The sequence below is a fragment of the Seriola dumerili genome, unplaced genomic scaffold (assembly GCF_002260705.1).
Source record: "Seriola dumerili isolate Sdu_G_001 unplaced genomic scaffold, Sdu_1.0 BDQW01000120.1, whole genome shotgun sequence".
Classification (NCBI taxonomy): Eukaryota; Metazoa; Chordata; class Actinopteri; order Carangiformes; family Carangidae; genus Seriola; species Seriola dumerili.
In genome coordinates, this window is record NW_019174375.1 from 1,097,849 (window position 1) to 1,116,187 (window position 18,339).

The following is an 18,339-nucleotide window of genomic DNA, read 5'->3' on the forward strand; positions in this document are numbered from 1 at the left end:
AAAAGAGAGAGATTATCCAGAGGAAGATAAACTTTTTGGCTCAATTTCCTCTGGCCTCAGACAATTCATCTATCATTCTGCTGCAGCACTACCCCCCACCTATAAAACACTGCTCAATTGACCACTTTGTTCATCCCGGGGACCAAAAATGGCCGAGTGTTTGCAACAATTGTTTGGTTTGAAGCGAGTACGAAGAGGAAAAAACTGGAGAGGAGGGGAGAGGGAGGAGGAAGGAACTGTGAGGAGAGGAGATGAAAGCAGGAGCGAGGGAGACTGACACTTTGGTGAATGACCTCTCTTCTCCGGGACGTTTTGGAAATTTTCTTCCTTTTTTTTTTTCTCTGTTTTATTTCTGATGAGCGAAAAGGAGAAAAGACCTCGGAGGAAGTTCCCTCGAAGAGCGACCTTGTCTGGAAGTTTCTCAGCTGCATGACAGGAGCTCGTCGTCAGACCGCATGTTTTGACGCGAACAGGAAGCGGCACAGATGAGACGCACGATGCTGCTGCCGGGCCGCTCTCCAGTGACGTCAGCTGTTGGTCATCAGCGCTGTCTGACTCGCCTCTGTTGTCAGGAGGAGGTGTGATTAGTCAGAGACAACACGTCAGGAAATGAACCATTCACTGTGTCACGTGTACTCTTAGCGAGGAACATCTTTAAAGACTGAAGGAAACTCCTGATATAAGTCCTTTTAGAATTAGATAGTGTAGAGGAGCTTTCTGGACATGTCTGTCCTTTCTGGAAAGTTTCTCTCATCTCAGCATCTCAGCTCCCGTGGGAACCTTCAATGCAGCAAATACAGATTTTTGTAGACCTTCAGTCTGGTTCTCGCGAGTGTGTAACGGACTAAGTTTGTTGCTTCTGAAATGAAACTTAAATGTCGTTCCACCGGCTGAAATGAACCGATCTTTAGTAGATCAGTCGCGCTCTTTCCCGCACACGGCCTGTATGTAACTCAGGCTACGTACGGGCCATAAAAAAAGTTTTACTTGATGTGGCAACCAAACCACTATAAATAAAAAAAACTGCACGGTGAAACAACAACTTTCTGGATTACAATCATAATCCTCTATAGAACGAAGCACTGAAATTGCTCAGCATTGCCAAGGAGCCAATTTCTACATTGCACACAGTCAGCGAAAACTGTTGTCTGGGCTTAAGTGGCACTTGATATTTAAAATAAAAATAAAATGAGCGAGAGACTTGTGATCTCTCTCTCTCTCTCTCTGTCAGGTCAGAACCTCTGTTCTCTTCTCCTCTACTTAGTCGCTGTCAGCTGAGAAAGCTTTTATACTGGACAGACAGCTCAGCAGGATTTTACTGTTGACTTAAATGGCTACCTGGGCTCCACCCACCTGACTCCACGCTAACCATGCACCCCCCCACCCACCTCTCACTTACTCACCCCTTTCTACTTTTTTCTTAGCTCTCCCTCTGTTTGTCACTTCTGTACAATCTCTCTCTCTCTCTCTCTCTCTCTGTCACACACACACACACAACACACTTACTGTGATTAGTTTGGGAAAGGAGCCAGAGACGGCTCTTAGTGTTGTCACATTACCCGGCTCTGCTTCATCATTTAGTCTACACACACACAGACACATACTTACTCACATAAGACACAATACAGACAACGATTCAGGTACACACACACACACACACACACACACACACACACACACACACACACTTACTTCTCTGCTGTTAGATTTGTCCATTTTGCTAATCCGCCTGTTATAGCCAGTGAAATCAGTCCCGGTGTGAGGTGTGTGTGGGGAGCCGGCCTGATGATGCAGCTGCTCACACACATACATCAGCTTTTCAACCACCCGCGGTTGTGGTGTGTGTGTGTGTGTGTGTGTGTGTGTGTGTGTGTGTGTGTGTGTGTGTGTGTGTGTGTGTGTCGTGGTATTGAGAAGTAGACCCAAGGCTCGGACTAATGACTAGTGTTGTCATCTCACCAAGTAGGATTTGTTTTATGACTCAACTGGAGAAAAGTTTTGATGAGTTAGTTGTTATGATTACGGAAGCAATGCAGGTTTGAGGACATAAAGTCTTTGACAGTGTGGGACGATGATGCACACGTGTCAGTTTAGTTTGTTTTGTACCTCAGGTGTTCATCTTTTCGTCGTTTTCACTTTTACTTTTTATTACTGGAGGCCATATTGTTTGCGGGTTGTCCGTCCGTCTGTCTGTCTGTATGTACGTCCCGTTCTCGTGGACACGATACCTCAGTGACGCCTCGACTGAGCTTCTTCACATTGGCCACAAACATTCACGAGGACTCAAGGATGAATCGATTCGATTTTGGAGGTCAAAGGTTTACCTTAAACCTGAAACTAGTCTGAGTGGCGGAGGGATACGACCACGAGGAGGTGATTCTAGTTTTAACTTCATTGCGTTTCTTTCCAGATGCTTAAATGTAGTTTTTTGTTTCATACAGTTAAGGGGATAAATCCACTTCTGAACAAAATCGACAGACGTGCCTTTATTTGAACTTTCTGTGCAGCTTGTTATGAAGCTTGTGCGGCCACACGTAGCAGCGGACGCATGTACACGACATGTGCTGAATCTTAACTTGACATGTGTCTTTATCGTTTACTGAAGTATGAATTTTAATGACCTTTTAAACGACTAACCAGCGCTGTGTTTAAAGAGACATTACATCGTAAATATGATGTAATGTAAACACGCTTGTGAGTGTGTGTACTCATTTTTTTTGCAGTTTATGTGCATCTTAGATCAAAGGAGCTAGTGGGCTGTAAGCACACACACACACACACACAAACACACACACACACACACACACACACACACACTAAGTTGCTGTAGCTTTGGGAACCATGCTGCCAGTTTAAAATATAAGCCACCATGAAGTAAATAAATGAGTAAGTGAGCATTAATATTTGTGCACATCACAGTCAAAATGTGTGTGTGTGTGTGTGTGTGTGTGTGTGTGTGTGTGTGTGTGTGTGTGTGTGTGTGTGTGTGTGTAAAAATACTTATAATTTCTGTGCCAACAAACACCTGTTATCCATGTTGTTTTATTCTCATTTATTCTTATTTGTTCTCCGTCACTAAAAACATCAGTGCCTTGTTTTTCGTTGTGCTCGCTAATAAGACGTTCTAGTTACGGAGTCAGTTGAGTGTGTTTGTGTTTATTTGTGTGTGTTCCTAGTTAGTGGTGAATTCATCATTTCCTGTCATTTTCCTGACGGTGCATTCAGAGTTCAGACGTGTTTAATATTCTTCAGTGTGCTTGTTTTTTCCCAAAAAAACCAAACAAAACGAGGAAAAAAGGAAGCAGATGGAAATCTAGAAATTTAAAAGTCACACCATGTCGTGATCATTTTGTAGTTCTTTTATTTACAACAATGAACTAACGAGCAGATCTGCATAGGGCCTTCATCAGAGCAAATGTGACATAAATAATTGTTCTCTTGTGAAGGACACATTATCTTTATTAATAAGGTGAATGCAAACAAACACAGAGGACACACACACACACACACACACACACACACACACGTACATAAAAATGATTTAGAAATAAATAAAACCACAGGGAATAAAAGAAATCTCAAAATGAAACCATGATCCTTTCCAAACTTTAACCCATGTGATTTAGTGTGTGATGCTGGTCCCGTCTTCCTACAACATAATCTGGGCAGCGTTTAGATGAACATAAACACGACTTCTAGGAGGTAGAATTGATAAGATTCATGCTTTAAAAGATCAGATGTGTAACGGTGGAAGAAGTATTGAGATGATTTACTTAAATGGTAAATAAAAAATCCTTAAAACACAGGAACAGTCACACAAACAGTCGCCCCTGTCGCTACTATTTGTGTCTCCGTTGTTCTGATTCGTTCTCGTCAGCAACGAATTCCCAAAGTACAAGTGTCATCTGAGGCTCACAGTTGTCACACCAACTGACAGATTTGTTCATCACTCGGAGCCGAGAGGAAGAAGATCAGAGGAAATAAAGAAAGAAACAGTAAAGCAAAGGGGAGAACAGTGAAGTAAACAGTGAGTGTAAACAGGGTCTATCTCTTGTGACCTCTGCGGTACGGTATGGCATAAGGGTCAAAGCTGATCAATAACTCGATGACTCTTCTCCTTGTTGTGTAAGGAAACACTATCCCACCAATCACATGATACTATACATACAGCAAGACACATTATACACAACGTGTCCCAGTGGTGCGGCACATATAAGGATGCTTGTTTAGTTTTTTATTGTGTCTCCATTAGTCTATATGTTTCAACACAGTCCCGACTTCATTTGAGGCTTTATGGGATGCTGATGTGATGGATGGTTGAAGTGTTCAGACCACTTCACTTTTTTCACGTTTTGTGCTAAAATTGTTTCAATCTACACTCTTTTAGAAAATCAGCACAGGTTCCTCCCATGTTTCTGCACCTTGATTGGAGTAAAGTCAGGTGATTGGACGTGATTTGGAAAGGCACGCACCTTTTTGCCGTGAGGAGGAAGGAGCTGCCCGTGGAGCACAGATCCCTGCGAGGTTACAAATAAGAATTTCTGCAGCACTGAAGGTTCACGGAGGCAAGTAGAAAATGCTCACAGCCGCGTGAGACGCTTGCGTGGGCCCTGCGTGGATCCTAAAGCAGGAGTTTAAACCCGGCTTAAGCAAACAGCCGAGACAGCACGGGAGTGTCCCGAGCCAGAGCCCTGACCTGAACCCAAACCAAACATCTCTAGAGAGACCTGAAAATGTCTGTCCACCGCCGGTCCCCATCCAAGCCGACAGAGCCCGAGAGGATCTGCAGAGAAGAATGACAGAAAAAATCCCCAAATCCAGGTGTGCAAAGATTGTTGCATCAGACCCGAGAGGACAAGCGGCTGTAGTCGCTGCCAAAGGTGGCGAGGCACCAAAATACTGAGGGGAGGGTCTGAATACTAATGTCAGTGTGTTGTGAAGTTTTTCCTTTTTAATAAATTTGCAAAACAAAAAATGTTGTTTTTGCTTCGTCATCATGGGATATTGAGTGAATGAATTTATGCTCTGCACATGAGGAGATGTCTGTCTCTGAACACGTGTGTGTGTGTGTGTGTGTGTGTGCGCACACACTCACCTGCAGAGACACACACGATGATCTCCTACCTGTTTACATCAGCTGTGCCGCAGGTGGAACTCCACAGGCTGCCAGTCAGTCTGCCTCCCCCAGCTGGGAGCTTTGATCCTGGGGGAGGTGGCGCTCCATGTACACACACATATAAAAGATACTTACACACACACACAGCGCCATATATATCCTCTTCTCTTCTTCTTCTTCTTCTTCTCTTATATTCTTCTTATTGTAAAATCTTTGTATCTTTTATCAGTTTTCTTTCCAGCGCGTTCATCACGTACGTGTTTGTTTATGTGTCGTGTTCACAGGCGGCGCCGAAGCCCATCGCCATGGAGCCATGCTGGGGGAGCAGAGCAGGTGTTCTGACGGTGCTGCTGTACCTGCCCAGAGTCCCATCTGGTATACCTCCACCTGGACAGTCTGGTACAACTCTCTCTCTCTCTCTCACACACACACACACACTTAAACAGCTTATAGAATGTGTTATTCCAACTTCTTTTTTAGTATTTAAGTATTTGAAGCTGCTGCTGCACATTTTGTCGTGTAGTTTCAAACTTTCTACTTCTGCAGTGTTATGTCGGGTCTTCAGGAGCTACTGGCTTTTAATTTGATGTTGGTCTGTTTTTTTTTTTTTAGCATATTAATTTATGGTGGTTTTACAGAATTAAAAACAGGCCGACAAAACACTCAAATAAAGTGGACAGGTTCAGTACTTAGAAAAAGGACAGTAAGTGAATGAATAAATTTTAAAGTATGGTAATAACAGCAGCTTCCAGGTTCAGGACTCCCATCAGTTCTCAAATTGAGGGGGGTGAGTCCGATTTCCACAATTTCAAAATGCCTCTCTTGGCAATAACCACGCCATAAACCGAGGCCGGACGTGGTGAGCAAGCGTCTCGCACTTGAGGCGAGACATCAGGAAAGATTTTGTGCAGTTTGGCTTTAGGCTGGTGAAGTCCATGAGTGACTTTGAACGGTGACGTTGGTCGGTTGACGGTTTCCTCGTGTGCTCGCCACGTTCGGTAGGACGGTTTTATGAAGGGGAGAGAAAGCGCCGCGTCGGTTCTATTTTGTGCTGATGATTTTGAACGAGCAGGTCGTGACCAGCTGCAGTAGCCGCCGCCGCCATCAGCAGACAGTGTTTATGTCCAACTGTCGGACACAGTTAACGTGACTATTTTATGTCTTAAGCGTAACAAATATCAACTCTCCTACTGTTGATTCCTCCATATTCGTTTGATTGTCACTGTTGTTGTAAACTGTCAGCTGTCTGAGCCATGAAATCCCACACTCATTAAAAAAACACAGTCCACACCATTTGTGTTGCTTTTTATGAAGTTTTCAGCAGCGTGGCGATTGTCGGAAAAAGACTCCAGATGTAGCAATCGGCGCTTCTCGTGCGCGTCTTGCGGCAGCTCCCCATCGGCCATCATGAAAAAACAGGATGTGGCAGTTTGAACAAAAGCCTCGTAAAACACAATAAAAATGTGATGGCACCATCAAAAGTGCCTCGATGTCTCCTGGCTGTCGTCATTAGACGTCTGCTGCAGGAGTGCTGTTTAAGGATACACGTTGACTCCACTCCACACGTCTTATCTCCATAGTGTCTTTGAATTCAGAGTCTGTGGATGTTGTTTCTGCAGGTCTGTGTCCAACATCACTTAGCGGAAAGGAAATGTTTGTTTTTGTTCATTTCAGTCCTCCATAAGAGTAATCAGGACGTCATCTAATTCACTGAGTCATACGGTCACTAAAGTGCACGTCTGACGTCTGGACATGTCCAGCGTCTGTGGTTTGTAGTATGCAGTATGTTGTTGGGAAATTATTCTTAGTACTGAGGTCTTGTTCTTTAAAAACATGTAGGATGCATTTGGTGACTTGATGTCTCCATGTAAACCAGGCGTGGGACACACGCACAGAGAAGTTTTTAATGCTTTATTCATTGATACCAGAGCACCCACAGTTTGAGCGGTGGGTGCTCATGCAACAAAGGTCCAGAGCTGGATTTGAACGGTGCAGGAACCTTTTAGCTCCTGGGAGACAGTTTTGTAGGAAATCCTGCAAGACTCTAAACTGTGTAAAATAAATGTGGAAAGCAGAAGCGTGACGGAAAAATTTGCAGATCAGCAGCTTTTACGATACAGTGTGTGTAGCCGATAAAACCTGTTTTTTCTCACAGCAACATAATGTTTCGTTCAGGAAAAACTCTTGACATACGGCTCCTTTTTAAAGACGGTCTGATGTGGTCAGACCCGCCTGGTTTCGCTCCAACACTTACTGTCGGATCAGTTGTTCCCATCAATGAGACATCCTGACGTTCCACAGTCCGAGCTCATGTTGCTGCTACAGACGGACGACACGCGATATCCCCCCCGGTCGCTCCGGTCGACCACCACACGGCTGAAAAGACGGCAGCAACTTCCTCACAGACCCGACACAGGCCCGGAGTGTTACGCAGCGTCAGCACAAGGCCAATCCTCTCTCCCTCCAGCTCATCTTGCACCTCGGTCGACCTCTACTCTCCCTGCTCGCACGAATACGTCTCCCAGAACTCTCTCTCTCTTTTTGCGTTTTCCTTTTCCCCTGCAGCTCTTCGGGAGACTGCTGTCAGTTTGTCTGTTGGTAGTTTTGGTCCTGATAAAGTGGACCGTATGTAACTGGAGCAGGTGTGAGAAGCCTCCGTTCCTCCAGGCAGGAAGCAAAGCCTTTACCGCAGTGAGTACCTGACAGAGGAAACGAGCAGAGCAGACGGAAAATGAAGCACTTACTCTGGAGCTCGTAGGGCGGCTTTATGTTGAGGCCTTTAAAACGTGGCAACAGCCAGTGTGGTCTAATAGAGGTGGAGGGAACAGGCAAACAGAAAGTGTCAGGGTGTGTGAGAATAAGTGCGTAAAAGATAGAAAGTGAAACCTTTGCTACCACCAGAAGAAATTATGATAATAACTTCAGTTTAGAGGTTAATGGTGACAAGTGCATTAGGAACAAATGGAGGTCCAGTAAACAGTCCAGGCCCATTGTGTGGAAATAAGGCTCAGGTAAAGCAAACCTCTACTTTCTGTTAAGCTAAATCACAAAAACAACAAGTCTGATGTTGAACTGATGCAGTTGTTTGCTGTTGCTCGGTTAAATGTTGACTCTCGGCAGACTGTGAGAAGGTCACAGGAAGTGGAGATGGTGCAAAGAACGGAGGGTTTCTTTGTTCATCTTTGGTCTTATTGTCATAGTTTATTTTATTATTTATTACCAGCTACACACTATAGTCATTATCATTATTATTAGTGGACAAGGGGTCTGACAGTCACAGGAATGAAACAAAAAAATATTTTTTACCGAATCCTTTATCATAATGAATCTTTCACCTGCAAATTAGAGGTTTGGACAATTAATGATGTGTCTACGACCTGTTGTATTCCTGCTCTGTTCTACTGTGTAGTGATGGTGCTAAGTGAGTTAAATGCCAACGACATGAACAAAGACAAAACCTGGAACATGAGTGATCTGTCTTCTCGCCCTCCTCCGCTGGTGTTGCCCCTTTTACTTCCAGAACACGACACGAAGGGAAATGCAAAAAAAAAAAAAAATGGTACAAAAGAGAAAACGAGAGACTTTTTTTTAAGAGATAAATATTTGGAAAACAAAATTTGAACAAAACAGCCCAAACCTGACCTTACCCGAACCAACGATACTACTCCGCCTCAACATTCAGCACCTGATGCTGCTTATTATTGGCAGAAGTCCAGCCGTGCAATTTAAGGTGATAAAACTGAAGATCCAATCAGTTTCAGGACATTTAAATTGTTTGAACACAGTTTTGTGTTTCAGAGTTAAACGTGTTGTTATTTCATTGGAGGTTTTTTATTTATTTTTTTCCTTCACCACCTTACTCTACCTGATGTTTTGGACATTAGCTCATCAGAGCAGAAGCAGACTCATTTTCAGGAAATTAGGGCCAATAAGAGGCTCATCAGTTCTAGTCAGGCTGCTCCCCGGGGGACGTCCAGGCTCCTCTGTTGTTGTTCTCATCAAATCAATGAAATAACTCTCGTTACCAGTGTTTGAAGCCTGAAGTGGATGCTTGTGTGTGTGTGTGTTTGCTTAGTGATCAGAGAGTTTGTCATGATCACAGTATTCACACATGCAAACACAAGAAACGAAGCACGTAAAAACACGATGTAACTTATAAAAAACACCAAGGAGAAACATAAAAGCCTTGGACAAATTGAAAAAAATAAAAAAATAAAATAAAAAAATCGCCCACCCATCATCCATCCCCAGGTCTCTCGCTCCTTCCATCCTCCCACCCTTCTGCTCCCCAGAGAGACTCGCTGCGTCGGGTCAGACAGCAGCCCTCCATTGATGTTATGCATGTATGAACGTGAAGTCACTGCAGGCTAGCTCCGCCCACCCTCAGTGGGAGACACTTCAAGAGGAATCCTCGATGAGCGAGCCTATTTTAGCTCGCCCTCCCTCACACCCTCCTCTCTTTGTTTTCTTCTTGTCCTCCTTCGCTCCGCTCCCCCGAGGTTTTACCATAAACTGACCCTTTCACATGTGAGGCCGAGATGGAGAGGAAACACCAGCGTTGGTTTTAAAAGAGGAGGGGGGAAAAAAAAGACTTCAGCAGCAGCTTTATGACTTACAGTTTTTATCAGCTGCCAGTATCCTAACACATATTCCTCTCACTCTTTTTCTTCTTCTCTCTCAGTCTGTCCTCCTCAAAACCAAGGAAGTGGATTTGTAGATCTCTCTTAACGATTAGATGGCTAGCCGGTAAAAATACCGCACATACATACATGCATCAAACGGCCCACAATTACTGTCTATGTAAGACACCAGAGGAAAGACTTGTTTCCATTGCAGGTTGATGCAAAGCGACAGAAGAACTCACTGTCTTATTTCTTAGTATCTAGTGATGAAGTTCCAACCCTCGCCTCAGAATAAAAACCACTGCTTCTTGAGGTAGAAGTGATGAAAATGCCTGCGATGTACAGTATAAGTGGAAGCTGTTTAGTCTGGCGGCAGACCCAGAACCCACTGCATGGATTTTATATCCCATCTGGCCTTGGAAAGACTTTGGGTCCCTCAGCAGGAGCTGGAGGAAGTGGCTGGGAGGACATCTGGGTTACCATTAATGGCCTGCTATCGCTGTGACTCGGATAAGTGGGTTTACGATGGATGGATGGAATCAAATACAGTGGGAGACATGACGGTGTCATCTGATTATTTAAAAGGCCAGGAACTCCCCTCCTTCGTCCCCACCGATGAACTGACGGACACCAGTGCAGCTGACGGGAAGTCTTCACTCACAGTGCTTTCCCTTTTTCTGCTGTTTTGTTTTAGCCAGGCATGAAAGTAAAACTTTAAAGGGCCAGTTGTGACGCTCTCACCACGTCTCTCGCCATCCTGCAAGACAGCACCTTTCACTCAGATTCATGTATTACAGATTTGGAAATAGCTGAGCTCTCTGTCGCTCTCCGCAGGCCGGTCTGTGTGATGAGATTACAAGCTGCAGATGTAGAGGAGGTCTCTAAGCTCTTGTATGGCTTCTTCTTCTTCTTCACTCACTCAATCTGGCGAGACGGAAACACACTCGCATTAAAAACCGAAAAACGATTCAATAATTCAACCAGGAATCCTGAGAATTACAGCGACTCGCTGCCGTTAGAGTGGCTGACAGCTGTTGTCAGCCAAATTGCAGTGGACGACTCACACATGGTGCCTGTCTCCAAGAGCGACTCGCACAGGAGAGGAACCGTTTGACCGCTGAGTGACTGTTTGACTGATTCAAAGTCACAGTGGCCTGACGTGATGGACGGAGCAAGGGGAGAAGACTGACAGTCAGGACGGGTGAAATGGAGAGAGGGAGGGATGGAGGTTTAAAAAAAAAAAAAAAATAGGGAGAAAGAGATTTTATTTTTGGTTTCATCTCCACAGACTCTATTTCACTATTTCACACATCTCTCTCCTGTCAGTTTTACATCTTCATGCTCTGCCTCCTGCAGCTGCAGTTGTTTCATTTTTTTTTTTATTGTTTCATATAAAATGGGACTCAAATCAGTGGTATTAATGGATTTACCAGGCTGCGCATATTCTCAGCATGGTGCAGCAGTGTTGTTGAGGTTGGAGAGAAAGAGAGAGACCGTGGGCTATATTTCCCTCTCAGCCTCTCTCTCTCTCTCTCTCTCTCTCTCTCTCTGTCTCTCGAGCTTAGATAGTGGGTCAATAGAGACAGAGGCGCAGCGGTATTCACAGCCGTCTTTCCCTGCACTAATCTGCCTATTCAGCACCAGAGATAGACCCGGTAATATCTGACAGAGGGAGGGGAAAAGAGAGGCAAAAGAAACACAGGTACTGTAAGATGATTCAAAGTCTTTGTGGGTAAAAATAGAGCAGCGAGAGAGAGAGAGAGAGAAAGGGGGTATTAAAAGGCTAAGAATTTGATAAGCGAGACGTGAGCGGAGTAGGTAGAAAGTTGAAGATGCATCAGGAAGAAACAGAAAGAGACGGGAGATAAGTGGTGAGAGTCCGCGGCGACGCCCCCCCCCCCGGCCGACAGACCCACCTTTGCATATACACACTGTACCGACGCTGAGGTGATCGGTCATCAAGTGGTCACGCTGTGATTAATCTGCTCCTGGTTTCCTCTGAAGTGGCTGAAGGAAGTAAACATGGTGGTTTATTTTGTAAAGTGGCAGAGAGAGAGGATGTCATGCAACATGGACTTCCATCTGATCTTCAAGCAGGGATGTTGCAGTTAGTTGCCTCCCAGAAAACCTCTCTCTCCGTTTCTTCTGTAGTTTCTGGTGGAGTGTAGACCGAACGTTTCCATGGAGATCAGCCGTGTGTCTCTGAATTTGAATCTTTTACTTCCTCAGGTTTCTTTCAGTCTTTACTCTTCACCACCTCCCTTTTCTCTTTTCTGTCTTTCTTTTAACTGACGAAGCATTTTGAGGCTTTTGCTGTATCATTCTCTCTTTGGCTCTTTTCCTGAAGGGAGGGAAAAAGTCAACGTTATAATCCCTGGCCAGGAAATTGGTTTGGGTCATTTGTGTTTAAAAACATTCAAAATGTGAGATAACACTTCAGTAAAACACTTTATTTATTATATTTATTGAGTTAGATCCACATTAGTCTCAGTGTTATAACCACGGCTACTCTCCTGACCTGTATCTGTGTGGTTTTATACATTTCACTGCTGCCACGTGTTTGGCTGATTGGATAGCTGAATGAAAAAGCAGCTGCACTAATAAAGTGTACGTCGTCCTCGTTGAACCGTCGTTTGGAGTTTCTCCTCTCTCAGACCAGACGTAGACTCAGACTGTGACTACTGGCCTGTGAGCATTGCTCTAGCGGTTCTGTCTTTTGCTTCCGCTCTCCGTGTCGACCTCTTCACGCCCTCCTCCCCGTGTCCCACTGTCTCCCTCTGGGTGTCTGACTGGATAGCTGCTTGACAGGAATCGGAGGGCAGAGCTCGGAAACTCAGCTCCATTGACCCGGAATGGATCTCCGATACTTTGATCCTCTTTGTCTTTGAAACTACCCACCCTGCTGGGATGGACTCTCCTGTCACCCCCCCACATCCTGCTACTCCTTTATCTGCCGGCTCTGACTTTTAGACTAATACTCAGTGGCATTTACACCCAGACAACTCATGTATTTATTATGTGGACATGAGGATTTGATCATATCAAGTCATTGTCCTTTCCGCCCCCCCGCTGTTTTGCCTTTATTCCTCTTTCTTGCCTCTTGGTTGTTCCAAAATGAAAGGCAAGACGAGGTCAAGACCCTCTGTATTGCAGCTGTCTGTTTTTGTTTGTTTTTTTAAACGATGCGCATGTAGACTTTTTCACTTCCTCAACTTTCTGGAGAAGAACTTCTTCCCTTGTGTTCTCTTCAATCAAATATATTTTTAGGAATATTTAAATATGAATTTCAGGTCATTTGGAGATATTTTCTCATCCTGTGTTCTTCAAACAAGCACAGAGAAAAGGTCCAACCGAACACTGCCATGTACTATTAATGAAAGGCATCCTAGTTAGTCAGGATCAAACCTGAATCTTACATGCGTACATCAAAGCGGTCGTAGTTGTGTGTCATGTTTGCTGGTCTTCTAAAACCTGAAATCAGTGCCTCACAGATGCATAAATATTTGAATATCAATGTGTTGCGGTTTGACTGACTTTGATTTTTTCCTTCGCTTCATGGAACAGACGCCGCCGTGGTATCTTCTGTTTACTATTATACTGGCTCCTAAGCAGGCTACCGTCCCCGGTGCCTTCATTGAGGGCAAACACAAACTCAGAAGCCACGCTTTGATGTGTAGAAGAAGAGGAGGGCCTGGATGTGAGGTTTGACACCAGGTTAGCGAGCGGGCTCCTCCCGTCGCAGATGTTTTTCCCGCTTCAGTCCCAGTTTCCACATCAGACCTGTGCCGATATGTGTTCCTGGGGAATTTTGTCTCCTGCTAATGACCCCATTAGTCTATCAGGAGGAGGGGGGTGGAGGGGGCGGGGTTCGGTGCTGTGGTGACATCTCTGTCTGAGTTGACCTGTCTAGATGTGTAGCTGTCGCTTGGGGGCGCGGGGAGAGGGCTCGCTTAATGGACTGCGTCAACTCACCTGACAAAACAATCACATTAACGCGCCCGGTTGCCACGGCAGCAAATGAGCACTTGCACTCACCTGCAGCATAATTTGATTACTTTTGACCAATTTAATTTTGCAAATGGAGATGTGTGTGTTCACCCGGAAAAATCAACACAATTATGACGGCAATTTGTCAAAGGTGAGAGCTATTTTGATGGAAGAATATTCAGATGTTACATTAGAAAATTAATTATTATCTTCCTGTAAACTTTTCCGGTCTTTGTGGATTCTTTTTTCATTAGAACCGAGCCAGCTCTCACTGAGAGCTGGCGCTTGATATCTCGTACACAGGTGTGCGTGTGTGTAGAGTATAACGGCCGCCTACCGCATTCAGACAAGTAGTTTGAGGTCTTGTGGAGATGATTTAGTGATGTGAAATATCTAGTGACATTGCCGTAGCCTTCGTCTTGGCCTCGAGTCCTCCCAAAAAAAAAAAAGGAGTCTGGTTTCAGACAGCTGTCTGTCCCATCAGAGCAGATTAACTTAGAATATGTCTGAAATGTCGTTTCCTTCCCGGATCTGTCCCTCGTCTTTTTCTATTTTCTTTCCTTTTTGTCATCTGTCAATCATCTCTCTGTGACTGAGGGGGATTTAATCACAAGTCTCCCTAATTTTTTATTTTTGTATTATATATTTGGTGTTTTAATGCAGCAAATCAGACTCTTAAGCCTTTGAATCACACAGTTGAACCACCAGCATTTTGTCCCCGACCACTATGAAAATATGTCAAATCACAAATGAAAGTACGGATTATGTACCGTGTATTCAAAGACAAAAAATAAAACAGTGTGATGCGCCAAGTATGTTCATATCGTCTTATGATACAAAATCAAAAATAAATGAGCAGTTGATTACATTACCAATCAGTCAAAGTGCTGCATGAAAAAAACGTACAATTAACGGTTTTGTGAATAAAATCTCAGTTAATAGTGAAAAAAATTTGCCACATGCTCATTTTAGAAGCTGGAAGCAGCAGATGTGAGATTTCAGCTCTTACCACTTGTAAGTTTAAGGAAGTAAGAAGTGACAGAGGCAGAGTTACAGCCGGGGTTTTATAAATACTGAGGTCAGAAGTTCAAGTCACCCGCCCCCAAACACCTTCAAGAGTTTGGTCCAGCACAAAAATAAAAAATAAATAAAGTTTCAGAGCCATCTAAACACTTTTTATTGGCCTAACGATAGCAAAGTTTAAATGTACCGAGTCTAAAGAATACTGGAATCAATCTTTAAAACATCCACCAACTGTTTGTTTTTAATTGTAAAATGTAAAACAAAACAATCTCCTCAAAAAACAAGCCGGGGACACGACTTTGTCGAGGCAACGCGGCAGCTGTTTACTCTTAAAATATACAGAAGATTTGCAAACGAGCAAAACCAACAACCAAACCACAGATTCCCATAAAGAGCAACAAAAAGCCAAAACACACACACCTATAAAACCAGGGCCAACGAGAAACAAACGGCCATAATGAGCCACATTCCAACAGACCAGGTGATTCTAGCCAATCACCTTCCCTCCATCATTTTGAATGAACGGAGCACATGTTGCTGCTGTTGGCTGCCGTATCTGTCTGTATGGTTCGCTGTGTCAGAACTTTGCAAAATATGTATGTGCACAGGTGCACACACACACACCTACGATGTTACTCATAGTCGCACACACAAACCTGCAGAGTCACGTACACAGACAGGCGCACACTGAGCAACTGTGTAATCGGCTTTCCCCTTTCCACCCACAAAAAAAAAAAATCCCAAGAATCACTTGAGTGTGAAATGCTGAAAACGTCCTGCATCCAAATCATATCAAGAGCGCAGCAGATTCCCTCCGCTGTTTGCCTGTTTTGTTTATTTGGCTCCTGCATACTGGCAGATTGAGCTCTCGCTGTAATGACCATGCATTGTCAGGCCCACGATTGTCGGGAGGGAAAGACAGGACTTGCTGCACTCGCAAGAGCTGCCATGACTCTAAATCCACATTAACAACAGCAGCTACTGCCAAGGTACGACAATGCTGCGAGGCATCTGATGCCTTGGTCTGTCCGGCCCGCTATGTCTAAGCCCTGCTGTGGAGAGTCCAACATCAGATACTGAAGTTGTTTTGAGAGAGGTATGACATCCTGCTGGACTGTGAGAGGGAGCCGGTGAAAAGGGAGAGAAGAAGAGACAGGAAGGTGGGAGATACGCTTCGGTGACTTGAGCGTTAGCCCTCTTGTCTCCTGCTGAAGCCAGACAACACTGGCTGGGGAGAGGAAAATCGTTTTCTGGATGTTGTGCCTGCCAGTCGGACGGTGTGTCTCCACCTGTCGCACACCGGCTGAGACTTTTCACTCGTCTCTCAGTTAGAGCTCAATGAGAATTTTAATTGTCTAGCACTTAAAAAAAAAAATACATTTAACAGAGTGCTTTACACATAATACATGAATACATTAAAATCCAATTATACATTGGTTATAGTCATTTTCCAAACTTACTTCTTTTTATTTATTTATTTATCTTTATTCGACAACTGAAGGGAAATGAGAAACAAAATTGATTCACAGGGGCCAACAGGGTTTCATTTATATGTTAAAGTCCCACTCTCCAGATTTAAATTGTAAATACATAAAGTATTGGAAATGTGTGAAGTTGCAGTAAAGTTTTTTAAATTTTTTTTATTTTAATGGACTGTTTAATTTTACGTCATTTTTAATCTTTTGGTCCAATGTGTCTTGAATTAACAAATCTTAAATTTTTTATATACATACTGTATACAAGTATTATATATTTTATGCATGTCTTTTCTCCTTAACTAATTAAGTTGATCCTTCATATTAAATATTGAAAAATTACTTCCTATAATCAGTGTGTGTACATAGACAAACAAAAGGAGTCCCACAATAGAACCTTGTGGTGCTCCACATTTCACCTCCGTAGTGGAGGAAGAGGAATGTACAAAAATCCATAACAATCTCACAGCCAATAGATGGTCATTCATTAGTAAGTCACAGCTACTTCTAAAACATCATGTTCCATGTTTCTCTCCTGACTCTCTCTTCTCTCTGGGCTTCTAGGTGTTGCTATAGCCAGCGCTCTGGTGGACACATCACAACAGCGAGCGATGGACCTCAAGGAACGAGGCCTCGGTCTGAAGCACCGCAAACACACCGTGCACCATCAAGGGACCTGCGTATGAACTGGATGCCCACATATCCACGTGTCCCCGGGGGGTGGGGGTGGGGGGGGTTTCACTGGAGATATTGTCACTGGCTTTATACAAGGGGAAACACTGTAAACACCACACAAAGCCTGCAACAATTGGGTCTGGATGATGCTTAAAGTGGATTTTGAAGGAGGGAAGGAATGGATGGGCACCCAAACTGGGACTTGTGGTCCCTTTCTTCCCTGGATTAGATGGAAAACTTCATCAACATTCTCCTTTTGTCCAACAATTGGAAAACTAATTGCAGACCGACAAAGAGAATGTGTTTCTCCATCATAGCTTTGGTCAGATATTTACCAGGAGAGCTGGCAGACTGTTCTGCTTACATGCCATGTGGCTCTGCGTCTCCAGGGTTCTGCTTGTCATTTTTCCACCAATAAAACCAAACTAAATGGCTTTGAGCTCCAGTGGAAGATAATGAGCCGAAATGAAGTCCTCCTGACTTACAAACCCACTCGGACTCAGACCAAACTAGATCAATGCAAAAACACTGCGGTGGGTGATGTTCTGTGACGAGGAGAAAGTCTCCTCTGGGAATCTTAAAGACTACTGTTGTTGAGACGTTGAAGAACTGCATCTTGCTACCAAGATCTTTGGATGTAACTGTTAAAACATGTCCGTTATGAAATACATTTGATTTTTGTTTTTCCCCGCACCGACATTTGAATTCCTACATTTTGATATCTGCTCAGGTCCTCTGTAATGGAAAGGTCCATTACCTGTAGATGCGGGCCTTCTACACATCTGTATATGCACTATAAGTGAAATGCTTTACCAGTACATTAGGGCCCCTTGTGGGATAATAATATGCAACTGATCATCCAAATGTAATGTTTAGTCTGGGCTGCAGTGTAACCTTAAGGGCGGTATCAAACACATACTACTGATGGTTTTCATATGCCTATTATTTCATTTATGACTGTGAAGCTGCAGTATACATCTTTTCTCATGACCTCCAGTAAATTTCCTGCCTGTTTATTTGTGATACACAAACGTTTATATAACATGTCTCCTTATGTGATATTTATTAATTATGCAAATTACAGTTAAACAATAATTTAGCAAGTTTACAAATGCACTAAGGATTTTTTTTTAAACAGAAAGACTAAATTGATTTTATAGAGCAGGTCTGTGCAGTATTCCCTTTTTATGCTTCTACACTCAGTATCTCTTCATTTCCAAAGGATTTATTTACATGGCAAACACCATATTGTATGTGTATCATAGCAAGTGATGTCAAGTCCTTCCTTTTACCAAATATCTTAAACCTTAAACTTCATTTATTATTGTAAAGTCACTTTTTATCAACTGCACATACACAGTAGAGTTACGTCTTTATGCACATGTATCGTTTATATATTGAGTCTGACTGTTTTCATTCAGACGTTTTGACTCCATGTAAT

The 18,339-nt window shown here is 43.6% G+C and overlaps 1 protein-coding gene across 1 annotated transcript in view; it reads left to right on the top strand.

Moving 5' to 3' along the window:
• Positions 1–16,934, top strand: part of LOC111223898 (attractin-like protein 1) — a 243,612-nt gene extending 226,678 nt beyond the window's left edge. Inside the window, exons 28-29 of the mRNA XM_022748196.1 lie at positions 5,401–5,515; positions 16,788–16,934. Coding sequence (XP_022603917.1) covers positions 5,401–5,515; positions 16,788–16,909 — 237 coding nt within the window. The 3' untranslated portion in view covers positions 16,910–16,934. The remainder of the gene's footprint in view (positions 1–5,400; positions 5,516–16,787) is intronic.
• The last annotated feature ends 1,405 nt before the right edge of the window (positions 16,935–18,339 follow it).